This window comes from Portunus trituberculatus, chromosome 18 (genome assembly GCF_017591435.1).
Source record: "Portunus trituberculatus isolate SZX2019 chromosome 18, ASM1759143v1, whole genome shotgun sequence".
Taxonomy (NCBI): Eukaryota; Metazoa; Arthropoda; class Malacostraca; order Decapoda; family Portunidae; genus Portunus; species Portunus trituberculatus.
In genome coordinates this window covers 9822050-9842049 of record NC_059272.1, presented here as the reverse complement: position 1 = coordinate 9842049, position 20000 = coordinate 9822050, and the positions used below count along the sequence as shown (strand labels likewise).

The window sequence follows — 20000 nt, the reverse complement described above, 5'->3', positions numbered from 1 at the left end:
TATAATTTCTTATTTTTATGTTATTAAGATTTTGAAATGTGGTGTCAGGTATTCCGTAAATTTTACCGGAACAAATATTTGTGATGTTAATAATGATATTTAAACTAATAACAGATGGCATTACTGGAAAACGTGCTTGAAGATGACAGCACCATCCATATGTTGCTAAATGAGAAAGGTGCTGCCATGGCGGTGGTAGCCTCTGGGTTACATGTATCGCGACAAAAATATATATTTGGTTCATTGTATTGCTTGACACTGAAGCGTCGAAACATGGCAAGCTACAAGGCTTCCAGTGCCGTTGTTAAAGGCGTTTTTCAGATTCGTGTTTAAAGAGAGAAAAGGTTGGAAGCCACGGCAGAGAAAAATATGTAATCAAGAAATGCACGTGTTTATTGGGTCCTCGCGCCACACCAGAACGTCCAGGTTCCGGCTTTGGGGATGGCGTCGCGTGCCTCCTCGCCGACATGGGGGAGAAAATACTAGAGATCGTTGAGCAACCAGAGCAGCAATGTTCTCCAAGCAAAAATATGAAATGAGAAGCTGTCAATCAACTGAGTGAGAGACGACAAGACGGCCAAACCTGACACTTGGAGAGGAACATCTGTGGACGTCTGTACATTATTCACCGGACGGAAAGTGATAAAGCGAAGCCAAAGCGTGACTAACGGAAGTGGAGGTCTTCATTACTTTCCTTCCCGGGTCTGTGCTGGGTCATCAGTATTATCCGGATACAGTGTCAGCAGGGAAAGTGCAACTGTTCCTCTGCATCATTCCTGACTTGCCTGTTTTCTGCTAAAAGGTTATAGGGCCGTCAGGTAGCGGGAAGAGCGCCAAGCAGTGAGAGTTTTTACATGAGGAGGACTCTTCAAACATTGTGATGAGGATTGTATGCAGCATACTTTAGCTGACATAGTGAAATAGAAGTTGTGTTGTGTTACGTGTGTAACACAACACAATTTCTTGTTACGTGTGTGGTAGACTAGATGAAATATATCTTGGATAAAACTTTGTAGCGTAAACATTGTGTGATACTCATGAAGACAGTACAGTGGAGAAAAGTTACAGACACTGATGATGAATGAGAACTACATCACGTGGTGGGGACTGTGGTGAAGATGTATGATGGTGATGACATAATGAGCACTGTGTGGTTACGTGCGATGTACATTGAGAGCGGTGTGTGGGAGATGTGTGGGAAGGAATCTGTGTAGTGACGTAGTGGCTGCGAATTTTCTGAGGAATTGTGATCTACACACATACAGTGAGAGTTGTGTTGTGATGGTTGGGATAAAGACTGGTAAAACTGGATATTAGGGGGGCTGTGGGAGCGAGTGAAGAATATGCATGATAGTAGTGTTCTTATTATTATTCTTTTTTTGAGTAAAGGAAACCATTATACAAGATCCGAATAAATGATGTGTCATCTCTACAATGGAAGGAAAATAGTAAGAGAAGAATGAAAGGAAGGCCTGAAACTAATTAGTAATCACTGCTTTACTTCTTTACTGTTTTACTTCTTAACTAAGTAAGTTATAATTATCATTATTATTATTATTATTATCATTTTATCATTATTATTATTATTATTATTATTATTATTATTATTATCATTATCATCATTATTATTATTAGTAGTAGTAATAGCAGCAGTAGTAGTAGTAGTAGTAGTAGTAGTAGTAGTAGTAGTAGTCGTAGTTATTATCATTTTCATTATTATTAGTAGTAGTAATAGCAGCAGCAGCAGCAGCAGCAGCAGCAGTAGTAGTAGTAGTAGTAGTAGTAGTAGTAGTAGTAGTAGTAGTCGTAGTCGTAGTAGTAGTAGTCGTAGTAGTAGTAGTATCATCAAAATCATCATTGTCGATGATGTCATTATTATTACTATTATTCCTGCCTCTAATGTTTGATAACTCGTAAAAAAAGAAAACATTTACCTAATAAATGTTATTTTACTGCATTACGGGACTTATCATTCGTCTTGACTTTTTTGCCTTATCCTGTGGTGTGAATCCTGTTGCAGAGATTATAATTGATATCCGAAGGCGACCTTGAAGCCAAAGACGCCGGCAGTGCTAGAGTTACTGAACTCCACTCCCGCCCATCAGATCACTTCACCACCTCGCCAAACCAGCTGAGTAAGCTCGGCTCCTCTTAAATGTCGGTAATCGGATGTTAAGTATAGTAACAAGTAATTGCCAGTGAATGAATGTTCATTTTAGTCTCCCTAGCGGATGTTTGTATGTGCAGAAAGTCCAGAAACGTCCATCTACTGTGCTGAGGGAACTGTGCTTCGTGTATGGACTCAGCTTTCGTACAAGTTTCCAAAATGGTTAAACATGTAAATCTGTGCACGGAAACACGAGGACAAGGTCATTGCCGGTTGTTCACTCAGTGCCATTAAAGTAGCAGTGGTTATCAAGAGAGGTGGTCGTATTTTCCTTATTTAATGCGTATCCCAGAGTCCAGCGGAAGGCGCCTCAGGGCCTAGAGCCACAAGGTCACTCAGGATTAGGCGACACTGAAGCGACGCGATCAACCTGACCCAAGACATGCCACAGAAGTAGATTTAACTTCCCTATATGTAGCTGTGGATATTGCCCAAAATGACCAAAACGTTCTATACACATTTGTATTATGAGGCGTTGTTTAGTCGTGGCATGAAATTCAAGTGTGGATTAGCGAGATACAACAGCAAGGCTGCGCGGGTAACCAACGCACAGAAACATCGTTTTTACATACTCCACATTGCTTTAAGTTATATGAAACAATCTGAACATATTCCTTATCATTGTCTTGGAAGAAAACGGTGTGATCTGACTTTCAATCAGTCAATTTGCTGCAAGTCTTTTTCCTTTCCACTCCCTGCCCGGGCAGTGCATGGTGCCATGCAGTCGATTATTTTATTCATCGTTTATTACACTCATCCTATCACTGTGTAATGTTTATCGGTAACCTGTATCGGTGTGCTGTTGTCACTCGCCTTATTGTCATGGGATACTCCAAACTTGTAGAAATCATGACTGGATTCTTCGCAATTTCAGATCTCTCCCATGGATATCCGCCTGGCCCTGTCGTTGTAACTGTCGCTACGTTAAGTTGAATCTTATGCTATGGGTAAACAACGCCTCAAAATGCATGTGTGCATGAAATATTTTCCACTTTGAATAACCTGTACTTTAATTTCTGGTAATTTTCACAGAAATTAATGTTACACCATGTATGAATTATTAATCTACATATATGTAATATTAAAAAGACAGGAAAATCCATTGATTTTCCCATGCATAGATAATAGAAAAACAGATGATAAACAAATAAGAATCTGGCGTGAATGAGGCAAGAAAAGGCAGCAGTGGCAGGAAGAGGTAGCTTGAGCAAGTTGTTTAGCTGTTCTGCGTCATTGTTTTACTATTTGATAACTCAGGAGCACAATGACAACCTGATACTCCTTTTAACATTTTTCCTTGCTGTAGATGCCAGCAACCGCCCCAAACACTCAATTCTTAAAAACAAACATCCTTCATCTTGAGTTATATCATGATTTCGGAAAACAAGTTTTGGGTGACTAGTCGTGACAACGCATTTCTGAAGCTCCCGTCTGGCTGATGGTGAGTCTGTCAAGGGGGTGCGAGGTCACCTTGAAGGAAGTGCCCGAGTCTCTGAGAGGGAATCTTACGGCGGCCAGAGGTGGAACAGAGGTGACCTTGATGTTCAAGGATCGCTGCTACGCCTCAAAACATAACGCAGTTAGGCTCGTTTGTAACTTAGTTTTCTTGATACTCGTTCATTTTCTGGATTTAAAGGATAACAGAAGAAGCTTTTGTGCAAAGCTGAAGGAAGACTTTGTGTTGGTGAAATCATTCCAACAATAAACAAAGCGAGCAAGCTGTAGAAAAAAAATGTATGTGTAAGTTATTGACTGATGCAGCATCTCTCTTACAACTGAGTCTTGTCCTCTGCAACAGCATCTTTCCCTACTGTATCTGCAGATCTAAACCAACACTAAATCTAGAGTTAAGAAAGCTATATGTCTGCCACGACAAGCACATAAGCACACTACCTTGGAATGGACTTTTGAAATAAGAAATTGCATAACATACACAAGAGAATATTCTGCTTCTTTGTTAACAAGCACGCCGCTGTAGCTGAATTAACTACACGTGTAAGCTAAACGAAGTCACGGGACCTGATCCTTTGCAACTCCAGTATACGCTCACAGCTCCAGGCCGGCTCACATTCGCACATATTACCTGTGTTGTCTTGAAAAGTCATTTTTTAATGTCTTTTTTTTTCTCTGTGAACTGCATACGATATATCTGAAAGAAAACATAAGAGGTGTGAAGGCGGAAGCGTAAGAACTGAAGGCTAAGATGGAGGGAGAGGAGTAGGGAGCTGGCTGCTCCTCCATCATAACCACCCGCATCGCCTCAATGGAAGCGTCCCGGATCAGCATCTTGAGACTGAACCTTTTTTTAAGCACATACAAGGAGACTGGCCAAGGGCATTCTCTCTCTCTCTCTCTCTCTCTCTCTCTCTCTCTCTCTCTCTCTCTCTCTCACACACACTAAAAAAAGACAGTATCAGTCTCAGGAGATGACCAGGAACTTCCTATTTTAAGTCATTTGACAATAGTGTTTTGTTATAAAAAAAACATGACCACACCCTGAACTGCATTGCTCTCATTGTGTTTATTTTTTCTTCCATAATAAGAGATATACCTTGTAGAACTGACAATATATCGGATGAATTGTACTTTAAGGAAACCAGCTTAATAAAGCGAACCTAAGCAGTGCTTGTTGCTTCCCTTAACGCAGCACACCAGCAGATAGTGGACACATTAGCAATAGGATGGCAAGGAGCGGCTCCTGCTCACACTTGTCTTGGGAACTAGTTTGATGTGGTGCAAGACTTCAAAGGAACCCCTACCCCCTCTCCATCCTATTCCTGGAAACCTGAATGGGTTGCATTCGGTAGGAAATGAATTAGAATTATATATTTTTTCATCAACTTTTCAAATGGCATTGGGAGAGCAACATTCATGACTCATTGGTGGGCATGGCAATGATCATGAATAATAATTACGTTGCATCTTTTGATGACCATGGAGTAGATGAATAAGACTGACCGAGCCAGCACAGCCTCCCCACCTGAACAGCGACGGAGCTGCGAGAGTCTGCTGCCTTGCCTGCCTGGAGTGTCGGCACTTGACAGACCCACAAGGATTCAGACAGCCCCAAAGCCACACAAAAGATCCGACAAGCTCCATTCAAATGGCGCCGAGCCCTCCACTCCACTCACACATTGTTTACCAAGAGGGACACCGAGAGCCCTCCCTTAATCGTGACCTTCGACGACACCCTTTACCTGTTCTCTGAATCCCCTTGCAAGATCTCGTATTGATCTTATGTTGGTTAATTCTTGTCATAAATTAATCATGCTCAGGCACATTTATTGTCGGAAACTTATCTTAGAAGTGAGATTTCACGATGTTGACTGATATTCACATCACACTTAAATGGTAATCCGGAGACACTCTTCAAGAACATCCCCTTAACCCCATTGTGTTGAAGCGAGAAGAGCCGTGGCAAGCAGCGCAACCTTCACATCGTCGCCGAGAGATGTCAGGGTCGGAGCGTTGCGTAATCCCAAGACACACAGTTGTGCTCAGGAAATGGGCCTGGGATGGAGATGCTTTTTACACATGCACATGTAGTACGTAGGCAGAAAGACTAATCTCTCTCTCTCTCTCTCTCTCTTTCTAATAATAGACGATGTGTAACATAATAGGAAGAATTTAACATTCCCATGTCGGGAATCGAACCCGGGCCACCTGGGTAAAAGCCAGGTATCCTAGCCACTAGACCACATGGGATATATCGAATAAATTGGTAAATATATAAAATTTATTAAAATAATAGTGCTAACTTTGCTCCCGTCTTACTGCAGTGCAACAATGGTCGCGGCTTCAGGGACGTGACGACCACATGCTTCCTCTCGACAACGCCTTACTATCAGAAAGAGACGCCACATCAGTCGTTAGCATGCAATAGGAACTGGGCGAGTCTTCTGTACACGTGTTGGTGTGGAAGTTTGGAGGACATTACGCAACAGTTTACGGAAGCAGGCTGTTCCGCCAGCCCGTCCCGCCCACCGCTGAATTCGTGGCTCATCGGGTGGGACAGGGGCAGAGCGCAATGGCGGTGGGGTGAAGGAGGCTCTCCCGTCCAGCCCACGGCGTCGAACACTCCCGCAGCAGCCAAAGCCTACTCATCACAAAACGTGAAGAGACCTCTCGTTTAACAGATATACTATTTGACGGTTTTCTTTAGTACATTCACGGAATTCCGTCTCCAGCGCTGCCGAGGCTGCGCACACCAAGGGCCGAGATCATTCTTATCCTTTATCTAAAATTTCTTTGTGGCCGCTATTAGAGCGTTTTGCTGAACCCGGCTGTGCTCGCGGCTTATGTAAGATGGCTGGCGTGTCTGACAGGTATGGGCGTGGGCATGAGGTGTATGTGTGTGTGTCAAGGGCGGGGTAAGGGTGTGCTGCTGACACTGAATCCCACTCCAGGGACGCATATTTTCTCCTCACCCCGCAGCCAGTAACCCTTCACCCCATCCCTGATAAATCGACCCCCTAACCTCTCCCCTTTCAACCCCTTCCCCACATCACCCTTTCCCTACACACATCTTCTCCCACAGCTACCCACCATCACCCAAACCAGCTCAACAACCCCAGCCACAGCACTCCTTACCACACCAGCCCCATCAGCCTCATTAGCATTAGCACGTCCCCGTTCTTGCCACAGCCATCATGATCACCTCTACTAAATCTAATTAAACCTGACCAAAAAAGGGAAACACAACATTTGGATTGAATCAGGGATGCCCTCCAGATAATACGATAAGTAAGAAGGAAAAAATATTGCCCCATCTGGAAACAACAAGAACGAGAGGAGATTGATCACGTAAGTCTCCACGTGAGGCAGGGAATTGAGTTGCAGACGCTGTCCTTCGTTCCCCGCACCACAGACATATGACTCGAAAGCGGCTGACGAAACAATAGATAAACGCTGCTCTAATTACACCCCTTTATGAGAAAACGCCACCACTGGGTTGCCTCCGGGGGCAGGAAGAGACTGATTCGCTTACCCAGGCATGTAAGTTCTAGGGGTGAGCAGGAGAAGGAGGAAGTGAGGCAAGAGCAGGCAGGAGTTGTAAGAAGTAAAAAGAAGAGTTTGAGAACGCAGGAGGAGGAGGAGGAGGAGGAGGAGGAGGAGGAGGAGGAGGAGGAGGAGAACGAGGAGAGAGAACGAGAAGGAGGAGGAGGAGGAGGAGGAGGAGGAGGAGGAGAAAGGAAGAAGGAAAAGAAGGAAGAGAAGAACAGAAGAAAGAGAAGAAGAAAATGGAAAAGGAGAAGGAGGAGGAGGAGGAGGAGGAGGAGGAGGAGGAGGAGGAGGAGGAGGAGGAGGAGGAGGAGAATGAGAATGAGGAGAGAAGGGAGGATGTAGAGAGACTGAGAGAGAGAGAGAGAGAGAGAGAGAGAGAGAGAGAGAGAGAGAGAGAGAGAGAGAGAGAGAGAGAGAGAGAGAGAGAGAGAGAGAGAGAGAGAGAGAATGAATGTGCATAATAAAATTAAGATTGCATGTATATTCTATTTAGCAATCGTCTCAAACCTGACTGATTACCTCACAAAAACACCACGCCCTCGTTGACTACCTCCCCATAACCCTTCCGTGTCTAGACCCAGAGCTCCCTCACGGTATTAACCAATCCAGGCGGCAATTAGGAAAACTTTATGACAACATTAACACAATCATGATCGCTTCTCTCTCTACCTGGCTGGCAACACAAGGCAACAAGGCGGCCAACATAAGATCCAAAGGTTAGGGTTCGGCTACAGTGTTTCGAGTGGAACAGCGAGCGACAGTGTGACGAAACGGTGGACCAATGTGCAAGGGATTTGGCTCTGGCGGCGGCGGAGTGAAACCTGGTGACGGAATCTTTGTGGAGTATTGAGTGTTGAACTGGCTGAACCTGCTGGCGGCGACGAGCTGGTGAAGGTGAGCGAGGAGAGCCATCAGTGTGTCATGTGTCAAGATGGAAGAGAAGAAAGAATGGAGCGTGCAGTGTACACGTGAGGCAACGGTGCAGTCTGTGATTCTGTCTGGCATAGTGACAGAAAGCTAAGAAAAAAAGCGAAAAAAAAAGAACATACTCATACATTCTTCGGTGCAAAGTGTATGTAGGTAGTGTGCTTGTGAATCTATGGCCACCGAAAAGGTCGTGTGTGTGTGTGTGTGTGTGTGTGTGTGTGTGTGTGTGTGTGTGTGTGTGTGTGTGTGTGTGTGCGCTCGCGCGTCTCTTATGCGCGCATGTGTTTTTGTATCACCTTTCACGGTCGGGATCGGATTTTGGTGTGTGTGTGTGTGTGTGTGTGTGTGTGTGTGTGTGTGTGTGTGTGTGTGTGTGTGTGTGTGTGTGTGCGCGCGCGCTTGCTTGCTGACGTGTGTGTGTGTGTGTGTGTGTGTGTGTGTGTGTGTGTGTGTGTGTGTGTGTGTGTGTGTGTGAATAATAACAACACAATAATAAAAACAAAAACAACCACAACAACAACTTATGCCTTGTAGACAACGCCCAATGCCACCTGATCGCGAACTGAGGGTTAATTTGAAGGCGTCTCGGATTACTATGGAGAGGGAGGGAGAGCCAGCAAGGAAGGGATAGGGAGAGGAACAGGATGGAGAGAGAGAGAAGGAGGGAGAGGGGGGGTGCAGATAGTTCCAGTAAGAGCATGAAGAGGGGGAGGCATGAAGGAAGCAGGACAGACGGTGATGGAAGGGAAGGATAGGGAAGGGAAGGGAAGGTAAGCGATGTTGAGGAGATCGAGGCTTGTGATGAAAGGGAAAGGAGTCACTGTCATCTCTTCAGGGTTACGACCAACGCCTGACCTCAATTTTTTTGCGCCACCTGAAGGTCAGTGTCGCAACTTGGCTCGAGCAGCGCTAAATGGGAGGTGGTAAATGAGCGTGGGAGAGAGAGAGAGAGAGAGAGAGAGAGAGAGAGAGAGAGAGAGAGAGAGAGAGAGAGAGAGAGAGAGAGAGAGAGAGAGCAAAGTATGTCACGGGTGGAGCATACTGCATAGTGTTGGTGTGGGAGGTGACTTGTCTAAATTTTGTTATTTTGTGGAGCTCAGCAGGCAGGAAGACGGCAATAATGAATGGATGAATGAAGACCACTTAAACGACAAAGTATGAATTATCAACGATATGCAAGCTGATATTAAGTATATACCTGGGTGGAAGAAATCACGTAGCAACACACACACACACACACACACACACACACACACACACACACACACACACACACACACACACACACGTCGTTTGAGCCAACCTTCATGTATACGTCGTAAATACGGTATAACCTTTGGACTTTTATGGGTTACTTTATAAGGTATGGAAGTGAAGTACAATGGGGTGGATGGGGAGGAGGGAAAGAGAGAGGAGGAAGAGTGGGAGTAGGAGGAGGAGAACGAGCGGTTGTGATAGTAGTAGTAGTAGTAGTAGTAGTAGTAGTAGTAGTTAGTAGTAGTAGGCGTTATAGGCTTAGTAGTAGTAGTAGTAGTAGTAGTAGTAGTAGTAGTAGTAGTAGTAGTAGTAGTAGTAGTAGTAATAGTGGTAGTAGTTGTAGTAATAGTGGTAGTAGTAGTAGTATAGTAATAGTAGTAGTATAGTAATAGTAGCAGTAGTAATAGTAAGCATTGTAATGGTAGTAGAAGTAGTAGTAGAAGTAGTAGTAGTAGTTGTAGTAGTAGACGCAGCAGCAGCAGCAGCAGTAAAAGCAGCAGCAGCAGCAACAACAGCAACAGCAGTAGCAGCAGCAGTAGTAGTAATAGTGGTGGTGGTAGTGGTAGTAGTAATAGTACAGTAGTAGTAGTAGTAGTAGTAGTTTTAGTAGTAGTAGTAGTAGTAGTAGTAGTAGTAGTAGTAGTAGTACCAGCACAACTGATAGCAACAATAATAGTAGTAGTAGTAGTAGTAGCAGTAGCACAACTGATGGCAACAATAATAGTAGTAGTATTAGGAATAGGAAGAATAGGAAATAAAATGATAGTAGTCGTCGTAGAAATAGTTGTTGGTCTCTTCCTTACAAATCTAAAGTATTCGTCTAACGGAACAATGACTAATGAGTGTACTTTCCTTCCCCCTACAGTCCCTGGTGACGCACCATGCAAGACACAAACCACTTCCTGAAGGCAGCACTGCAGGTGCGTGTCCAGACGTGTGTGTGTGTGTGTGTGTGTGTGTGTGTGTGTGTGTGTGTGTGTGTGTGTGTGTGTGTGTCCGTCCATTCAAGCGTACAATGGTCTCAGTAAAACGCACAAATCACATATTGCGTCGCACACGTCTCGAGTCACGATGTATTCACATTCTTTCCTGTCCATTCATGAACTTGCTGGTGAAGGACGTGTTTTGCGCGCTGCGGGGCAAGATAGTGTTTGGTCTACTCCACGTTCCTGCTTCCTCCCTTCTATCACACATTTCTTTTTAATTATCTTTTTTCCTCCTCTCTGATCCCTCTTTCCCGCAGTTATAGTAGCTTGTGTCTTTATCAGTTGTATATATAGCTAGTTCTTATCTTTTGAGTGTCTCTTCATTTCAAATTCCTCTCCGTGCCTTAGATTCGTGCTTTGTCATGTTTCTCATTACATGCCCTTGTCCGTCGCATGATCTGCCTGTCCATTATCACCATTGTCTCTTGACATAAGCTTCGCACTTCACATAATTTCTTCTCTTCCTGTCGTTGGTTCATTGCTTGCCTCGCTATTTCATACACGCGTCACCTTTCTCAGCTATCTTCTACATTAGCAATTCCTCGTCTAACTCACAATTTCCTCTCCTTTCACCTCCCACTTCTTTTTTCGCTCGACCTTCCTTCCCCCCTCCAGCGGACAAGGTTACGCAGTCAGTCTTAATGTCAACCACAACCTGCAACTTATTATTGAGGATTAGCTTGTGTGTTTTTCCCATTTTTTCTTTCTTCCTCTCCCTCCGCGATGCGAGGACACGCAGCACAACGGACGTGACAGAAGAGCGGTAATTAAAAAGTTGTGTTGGCGGCGAGGTGAGTTTTTACACGTTCAGGAAATGATACACAAACCTTAAGAGAAAAATATGTTAACACTCACACACACACACACACACACACACACACACACACACAAGTACAAGTACAAGCACAAGAACAAGGAACTATTAATAAGCACTAGGCAATAAGCACCTGGTGTCACGTCAAGCTCACGAGACAATAATCAAACCAGTTTAAGATAATGAGACACCAGACAGGACTGCTTATGAGGCCCCGCCACAAGGTAAACGCCACTCGGATGTGAAGCAAATAATTGTGCAACCGTGACGAGTAAAAAACGACCTCGATTATTGTAATGCCATAGACACTCCTAAATACATCTGCTTCGAGTGATGATGTGGGAACTAAAGGAATGTTGGTGTTTTTGGACCGAGTACCGCCAACATGATTGTGGATTTGCGATGAGGAGGATACATAGGGTGTATTATTCATGTTGCTGCTGATTATGCTTAGGACATTGTTGAGTTGTTCAGTCGGCCTTGAGTAGGAGGTGTGGCAATATACTTGAGAATTCTATGAAGTAAAAAAAGATGAGAGAGGTAGGAGGAGGAGGAGGTGAACCTGTTGTCCGTGTATTTGTGGGGATGTACAGCATATTGGTAACAAATGACAATGAACAATGTATGCTTTCATTTTACATTCACTGAAGTCCAGGCGCGTAATTATGAACAACAATAGCGAACGTGGAATATTAATTATCTAAATTCACATCCTGAAAAGCAAGTGACTTTTCCTTACATGCAGTTTCTGTTTAAGACTTCATAGTTTACATGAAGGTTTACTTGCATTCTATCCTGGGAGGTGGAGGAATACAGTTGTGGAGAGAAAAAGTAAATTCTGTAACGTACAGAGTTAAGGATTGTTTTCATTGTAATTGTAACTTTATCTTTCCTCTTTCCACCTGCTTCGATTCTACCTCTCTCTCTCTCTCTCTCTCTCTCTCTCTCTCTCTCTCTCTCTCTCTCTCTCTCTCTCTCTCTCGCCCTTGTGACTTTATCTTCCGTATTAATTTTTCCTCCATTTTACATCATCTCCCCACCACCTCTCCTTCCTCCACTCTACGCCCCTTGTCCCCCCGGCGTGGCATCGCAGGTGGGGCCATGGCGGGTGACTCGCCGGGTGCTGCTCTTCGTGGTGGTGTTCTGCCTAGTCATCATCGTGTTCGGCAGCCTCATCCTCAAGACACACGCGTTTGATGGCCGCGAGGAGGACGAGGATTGGGACGACGATGATGACGATGATGACGACGAGAGGCCCATAAGCAGCGGCGACTCCCTCATGCTGGTTCTGATGGGGCTCGCGGGTAAGGAACCTTTATTTCTATCTGTATTTTTAAGGCATGTAAAGGACTACTAGAATACATTTAAGGATATGCAAGGTGATCATATATTCCCTCCCTTAGGCTAGTTCTTGTGAGCGCAAGGGCAGAAACCATTTATTTTTTATATATATATATAATACTGGACGTAAAGTACGTAAAGTACTATACAGCGGGATGAATCTGTGGAAAAAACTGCAAGGTAATTACATTTTGTCTTCCTTGTTCTAATTTTTGTGAGTGCAGCGGGGAAGCTATGGAATCTTTTGTTGTAGTACTGCATGTAAAGCACGTAAAATATCATACAGACGGCATGAACCCAAAAGTATACTGCAAGGTAATCATATTTGACTCCTTTACGCTAGTTCTTATGGCTTCGGTGGGTAATAAACCTTTAATTTGTTACTAAAGCATGCAAAAAAATGATCTAGAAGGATGGACGTAAGGGTAAACTGCAAGATATTATATTTCACTTCTTTACGCCAGTTCTTTTCTGTCCCGCTGGTAAGGGTGAAGGAACCGCGTGGCATTGTTAAGGAAGCAAAGAAACACGTAAAGAACCACTCTCACCAAGAAAATTAAGGAGTAAACCGTGGGATAATTGTATGCTGCCTTCCTTATACCAGTTTTTGTGTTTCACCAGTAAGAATAAGACATATTTTTGCTCTTGTTATGGTATACGCATTGTCGAGCATGTGAAACTTATAAGGGCCATGACACGCGATGAATTAGAAAGGTAAACAACACGGAAATTGATTTTAACATTTTATATGCGTAGTTCAGTCTCGTCCAGTCCAGTTTAGCCCCGTAAGGTGACGTGGGGTGTTTCTTTACTATGTCTTGCATGGCCTGTCTCTTTATGTATGTGTTGTCCTTGTTTGTGATAAGTCGTCGTCTTCATCCTCTTCTTATTATTATCTTTATTCCTATTCCTCTTATTGTTGTTGTTGTAGTAGTTGTGTCAGTAATATTCGCTTATTCTTTTTTCTTCTACTTCTTGCTTCACCTTTATCTTTTACCTTCCTGTTCCTTCATCTTATTTTCCCTCTCGTCTTATCTTTTTTTATTTTCTTTTTTCTTTTTTTTCCTATCCTTCCTCCTCCTCCTCTTTGTATATATATATATATATATATATATATATATATATATATATATATATATATATATATATATATATATATATATATATATATATATATATATATATATATATTTTTTTTTTCTTCACCGTTACTGCTTTATTATTTAACGTAGCTGACAGGAAAACAAGAACATAAATCTATAATGAAATATTCCAAAACGTGTAATTATTCTAGCCACACGCTGCTATCCCTTTAAAACACTCACGTGCTCTGTAAAGAATCTAGGGACGAGCATTGAGCAAAACAAGTGAATATACACTACGCAGGTCCTTTATATAACCAACAGGACTAAACTAAGTGTGTCTAAACTTAAAAGGGACGTGTGTTAAAAACCGGCGGATCGAGGAAAGGTTCAACTATATATACTAACAAAATTATAGGAATGTTGAAGGTCGTATACATAAGTTGTGAGCCTATTATCACCTCGCCAAGGACATACAACAGACTCATTAAAATCTATTCGTCTGTTTTTTTCAGGAGGTAATAAGTTTTCATCAATCGCTTAACTTATATCTAATAAAACTGTCATTACAGTCGATTTATTCTTTGATTTAAATGGTCTCCCTTTGCAAGAAAAAAAAAAAAATCCGTGGTGTAAATTAAGCTAAATTTCGAAAAGCTCTAACTATATATTTAAAAAAAAAAAGACGATTAAATATCTACTTTAAACATTTTTGCCCAAATTATTTTATTTTTGTTACGTAAAATCCTGTAGTGATACTCAAATGAAGCAAAAAGTACCATACCATTACCAATAATCTCAGAACATCGGTTGCCACACATAATCCCACTATATTCAAGAGTTTCCTTCACTCCCAACTCATCTGGTCTGCTCAAAATCTATCAGTTATCAAGTTGTGGAAGATCGTTAGTAGACCGGGTGTGCAATGTGGACCATAAAAGACGTGATTGTGGCAGGTATGCAACGAACTTCTTACCATCACTTTATTATAAAACCCAGCCGTCGCTACTCCCTATCACCCCATCATTAGTCATGCCCCAGTTCCCCTGGCCACCACAACCACTCTCACGCACCATCATCTCCACACAGAACCGCAACAACAATACAACACCTGCTAGTCATTATCAGGAGAAAAACGAACAAAAGAAAACCGAATATACGTAAATCCAGAGTGTTTGTCTCGCTTCATAATGCTACCTTTTTCTTCATCTTTTCCTTGTACCGGCCGATAATGAAACGGTGTGGCGATCGGCAGCCCCGCCCTTTCTCCTCCTTCCCCTCCACTCCCCTCTACTCCCATCCACACCCCTCTAAGTCCCGCCCTTCCCCCATCATTCAAGGCCGACCCTTCCTCCCCCCTTCAACCTTCCCTTCTGGCTCTTGTGGCTGACGGAAAATGAAGGGAGGGGGGATCTGTGTGATGGATGAGCGGTGCTGAGTGGTGAGTGTATAGGTGAGGGGCACAGAGGTGAAGCTCTTTGTTTTTGAAGTGGTGGTGGTCGTGGTGGTGGTGAAGATGATGGTTGCTGCTGCTAGTGTTGGTGGTGGTGTAAGCAGTGGTGGTGGTGGTGGTATTGGTGGGTTTTTATTAGTATTGTTTTTACATCAGCTTTGTTGATGTTGGCAGTGGTGGTGGTGATAGAGGAGAACAGGATGTTGTTGTAGTTTTGTTGTTGTTTCTACTGCTGTTCGTCGTTGTTGCTGTTGTAAGTAGTAACAGTAGTAGCTGTTCTTGTCAAACTGATGGTAATATATTTTTTTCTTTTATGTAATGGCATACTTGAAGAGTATATGTGGGAAGCGCTGTTCAGCTTTCGCCCAGTAGTGGCGCATGCAATTTTTTTTTATAGTGGTACCCATATTAAGGCCTACATCACTACCCAAGCGCATCTTTGGTGTAACCACCTAGAAACTGGGTATCATGGTGACATGTAGGTAACTTTAAACCACTCAACAAATGGCATAGCTTCAAAGCGGTATGTGGTGGGATTCGAACTTCCGCGTAATGGTGACGCTAGTGACAATAGTACAAGTTGTTTGGTGAGCTAACGAAGAAACGATAGTGACTGGTAATCGAGATTAATGATTCAAGTAGTGTCAGTGCGATGTGACAGTAATAGCAATGTTGATGACAGAAAAGAAGCTAACACCGGAGTCATTTGTATGATCTTTACAGAGAGGCTTAGTAGCTTCGGCGGTCATGGTGGTGTTGGAAGCAGCGGGAAACAACACGAACACACTAAGGGAATGCAAGGAACACGATCACAAAGCAGATCCTGCTCTGCTTACGATGAAAAAAAAGCAGAAACAAAAGAGTATTAGGTATTCGTTTACAATGGACTGACTTTATTTACTGATAAAAGAACAACAATAATGATGATGATGATGATAATACTAATAGTTACAGAATATAACAACAAAAACAACAAGAATGGAACGATGGCGAGAAATAGTAGGAGGAGGAAAAGGACTAACGCAAAGAAACGCAGACAAACACAAAAGAACAAAAAACTACAGCAGACATGTTGGCCCTTACAGGGTTGTTTGTACTTGTAGGGACTATACTATTTATCAAACAGAGAGTGAAGGAAGAGGAGAAGGAGGATGAACAATAGATCATCTAATAGACCAAATTAGAAGAAAGATAGATAGATAGATAGATAGATAGATAGAGAGATAGAGAGAGAGAGAGAGAGAGAGAGAGAGAGAGAGAGAGAGAGAGAGAGAGAGAGAGAGAGAGAGAGAGAGAGAGAGAGAGAGAGAGAGAGAGAGAGAGAGAGAGAGAGAGAAATTGTTATTTATCATCAGAAACAAGTCATCGAACCATCCCTCCACAACACACTCCCACACTACTCTCATCCTGCCTCCTCCCTACTACAGAGATGAAGGATGGGAGGGGGGAAGGGGGAGGTGGAGTGCGGTGGAGTGGCGTTGCCTCTGGACACAAGGCACTGAGGGACTACAGGTTTTTGCACCACCACAGGAAAGGTCGTGGGCCAGCTGCCATCGCCACCGCCGCCGCTGCCGCTGACTTTAGTACCCAAACAAAAGCACGTAAAAGCAAGAAGGAAAACGGGACGCTCTTCCGCCTTCCCACCTGCCTCCTAAAGTCCCCGCAAGATGTGTTTAGCTGAAGGCTGGCAGGCGGGTAATGTCTGGAATGGGTTCAGCCGATGGAGGTTGAGTGTTAGCGGTTTAGTTTGTGAGGAGGGAAAACAATAGGCTACCACGAAAGACGGTGGTGGAGGCGAGGGGCAGGGTAGGAAGAGGCAGGCTGGGAGGTGCTGGGTCCGAGTCACGTCCCTTTGAAGGAGCTGACATTTATTATCCCTCTAGTGAAACACGACGCCCCGGACACCTCACGCCCTCACCCTGGAACAAGACATTAGCGTTACTCGCCTCACGTGGAAGGTCAGCGTAGCGCTGGACTGCAAACATTTCGATGCAAACATCTGAGAAGCAGAGGACCAGACCACTTTTCCTGACTGTCCGCACGTTTGACGTCACATGTTTGCAGAATGAGCATCTCAAGGTTGGGAGGACTGACGTAATCAGCGACTTTTTTGTATTTGAGGGACGAGGTCTGCGCTAGGACTGATTTACCGTGCAGTGGGGCTGTGGCGAGAATTACTCGTAGATCTAGATGATTCTGAGCGTGAAACAGCGCATATTTTCGCAACGTTGGGTTAGACCGTTAGAATGATGTTCATTTCATGTAAATGGTTTTATTCTGGTTCTTTTTGGCGGTGAGTCTGCGGTGACTGTGCCGACGTTTGTATTTTGGGACCACAAATGAAGCAGTGCTGTGAAGAGCGTGTTTTGTCAATGTCTCTGTTCCTCCCCAGGCATGGCGGGGCTGGCGGCGTGCGCGGGCTGCCTGCTGGCTACACCCAACTCTCCTCGTCCCCTTGGGGAAAGCGGATCAGTCTTCACCCTGAGCGGCGTCAACACCCACCAGCCGGTTACCCCGAGACCCTCAGCCCCAGAATCCGTGCCCAACCAGCCTGAGAACAACGGCACTGTGCCACCACCCAGCTCCACCGTCCTTCCCACTCCTACCAAAGTCATCCCTCAAGGTAACGGGTATTCTCACAGTCCCATCTTCCCGAGAAACCCAAATTACCCTGCAGAGCCGCCTCCAAGTTATTCTGCGCCCAGCTACCCTGCAGGAGGTCAGCCCGGCAGGCGTCTGGCGAGAACAATGCCTCCCAATGTGACACGGGCGGTGTCATCTCCGCCCACACTGCACACAGTGGCTGACCTCCCGCCTCCCTACGCGCCAGGCCACAGCCAGTCCTTGCGGCAGTAGAGGGATCGCTGCCGTCTCCAAGTGCAGAACTCTCACAATGTACAAAGCCCCGAAGCAACGCGGACGGCTGAGCGCTATGACCATTATCAGCACTTGGGGCAGTGATCCAAGTGTCGGCTGTGTTGTGCTGCGTGGAGCCTAAGTGTACGTGTGTGTATGTGTGAGAAGATGTGGCGTGTTGTGTGCAACTTGTGACATAGGCTCTGTGTGTGTGTGTGTGTGTTTGTGTGTGTGTGGTATGGTGTGAGGCCAACGGTGTGTTGAGGCGCGTCAGAAGAGGATCCCTCAGCTCATAAACACTCGCGGTGCTCCAGTGATGCCAACGATACATTCCCTCTCATGATGAGCAAGCATGATGAAAAAAGCCCCTCATGATGATGTTTATGATGGTTTCATAATTAAATTGCTTCACTGTGATAATACATATTTTGTAAAAATAAGGTTAATATTTTTTTTTGCATTCCTTAGGTTATGGTATGTACTATTATTCCAACTATTACTACTCCCACTGTTATTTCTGCACGTGAAGCTAATAAGGAAAAAAAAGTGTAAATATATAAATAAACATATTGGAATAACGTACCCGGTAATTTAGAGTAGTGGCGAGTGCTAGTAACCAAAGTGGTGACCTCAAGACTTGTTAGGGCAGTACATGGCAGCGTCTCACCACCACACCCCATCTCACCCACCTCCCCGAGACCCGAGGCACCAGGAAGACTTGTGGACTCCTGTGTACTCTGCTAATCCTTCCTCCTTCGCCTTTCCTCCTCCGATTCCTCTCCCTCTCACCAGTTTCCTCCTGTCATTTACCATCCTCCTTCTCCCGCTCTCTCTGATTCTGATTCTCTCTTTCTTTCTATATAAATTGTTATTCCATACCCATTGTTCTTTCCTTCTCCGCCCCTTATTTTTTTTCCTCCTTTTTCTCCTCTCTCCTATTTATGATTATCCTTCTAATCCTCTATTTCCTCTAATTTTCCTTCCTCTCTTCTCTTACCCCAAACATCCTATCTCCTATTGTCCTGCTTTACTTTATATTCTTATCATATTCTTATCACATGATATTTCCAGTACGTTCTTTTAATCCCCTTTCGTATCTCTTCTCTTCCGATATTTGCTATACCTCATTTCTCTCTCTCTTTCCCTATTTCTTAGTTTCTTCAGTTTTAGTCTCATATTCCTTTCCTTCTTCAAATTATCTCCTCCTCCTCCTCCTCCTTCTCCTTCTCCTTCTCTTGGCTTACTTTCCTTTTTTTTTTATCTGTGTTTCCTTTTAAAGTTTTCTTACCGTTACTCTAATCTTTGCTACTACCTCCTCCCACCCCAATCTCTCCTTCATTTCACTCCCTTCCTCTCCAGTTTTATGCTCGTTCCTTCCCTCTTCCAAATGCCTCCTACCACTTGCCTGTCTCTGGGGAAGGTAACCAGCTGACCCTCTATAAATAAGAAAATAATAGTAATAAATAAATAAAGTATTATTCTTGTAGACATATTACGTTTAGAGGTCACTTTTCATACTGGATCTTGCCTATCTCGCAGACACACTAACCACTCTAGGAAAGTACTGACACACACACACACACACACACACACACACACACACACACACACACACACACACACACACACACACACACACACACACACACACACACACACACACACACACACACACGTACGCCAGTGTAAGCACAATGGCACAACAAAAGAAACAGTACAATATTATAGATTTAGTGAACCACAACTGTACTTATGTAGCGATAGGCGTCTGTACTATACATATACTACCAGGAGGAGGAGGAGGAGGAGGAGAAGGAGTCGCGGTTGTGAGCTAGGACGGAGGAGTAAAGTGATGCAAATATATTTTTTACCGTTGAAAAATATGACAGAGTTGTATCATTGCTTCCTTCTATTCACCTGTATTCTGACGGTGCTTAAGAACAAAGGGCCGGATGTTGTCCCTCCCCCCCTCTCTCTCTCTCTCTCTCTCTCTCTCTCTCTCTCTCTCTCTCTCTCTCTCTCGTGGCCTGGGTGGGAGAGCTCGTCAACACTCTCCTCACGTGGTTTGTAATGAGGTCAATTAACACAGTGACACTAAACAGCTGACCCGTGC

The 20000-nt window shown here is 44.0% G+C and overlaps 1 protein-coding gene, 1 long non-coding RNA gene and 1 other non-coding gene across 4 annotated transcripts in view; 2 read left to right on the top strand and 1 right to left on the bottom strand.

Annotated features, from left to right (window-relative positions):
- LOC123505412 (actin cytoskeleton-regulatory complex protein pan1-like) overlaps window positions 1-19773 on the top strand; it is a 19915-nt gene extending 142 nt beyond the window's left edge. For both annotated transcript variants that reach the window (XM_045256653.1, XM_045256654.1), the window contains exons 2-4: window positions 10221-10275; window positions 12249-12459; window positions 17424-19773. In XM_045256653.1, the coding sequence (XP_045112588.1) occupies window positions 10237-10275; window positions 12249-12459; window positions 17424-17887 (714 nt within the window). In that variant the 5' untranslated portion in view covers window positions 10221-10236 and the 3' untranslated portion in view covers window positions 17888-19773. The remainder of the gene's footprint in view (window positions 1-10220; window positions 10276-12248; window positions 12460-17423) is intronic.
- LOC123505413 overlaps window positions 1-20000 on the top strand; it is a 27908-nt gene that overhangs the window by 4418 nt on the left and 3490 nt on the right. The window lies entirely within an intron of this gene.
- Trnak-uuu lies at window positions 5801-5872 on the bottom strand. Its single transcript has one exon. It is a non-coding gene; the product is annotated as a tRNA-Lys (tRNA).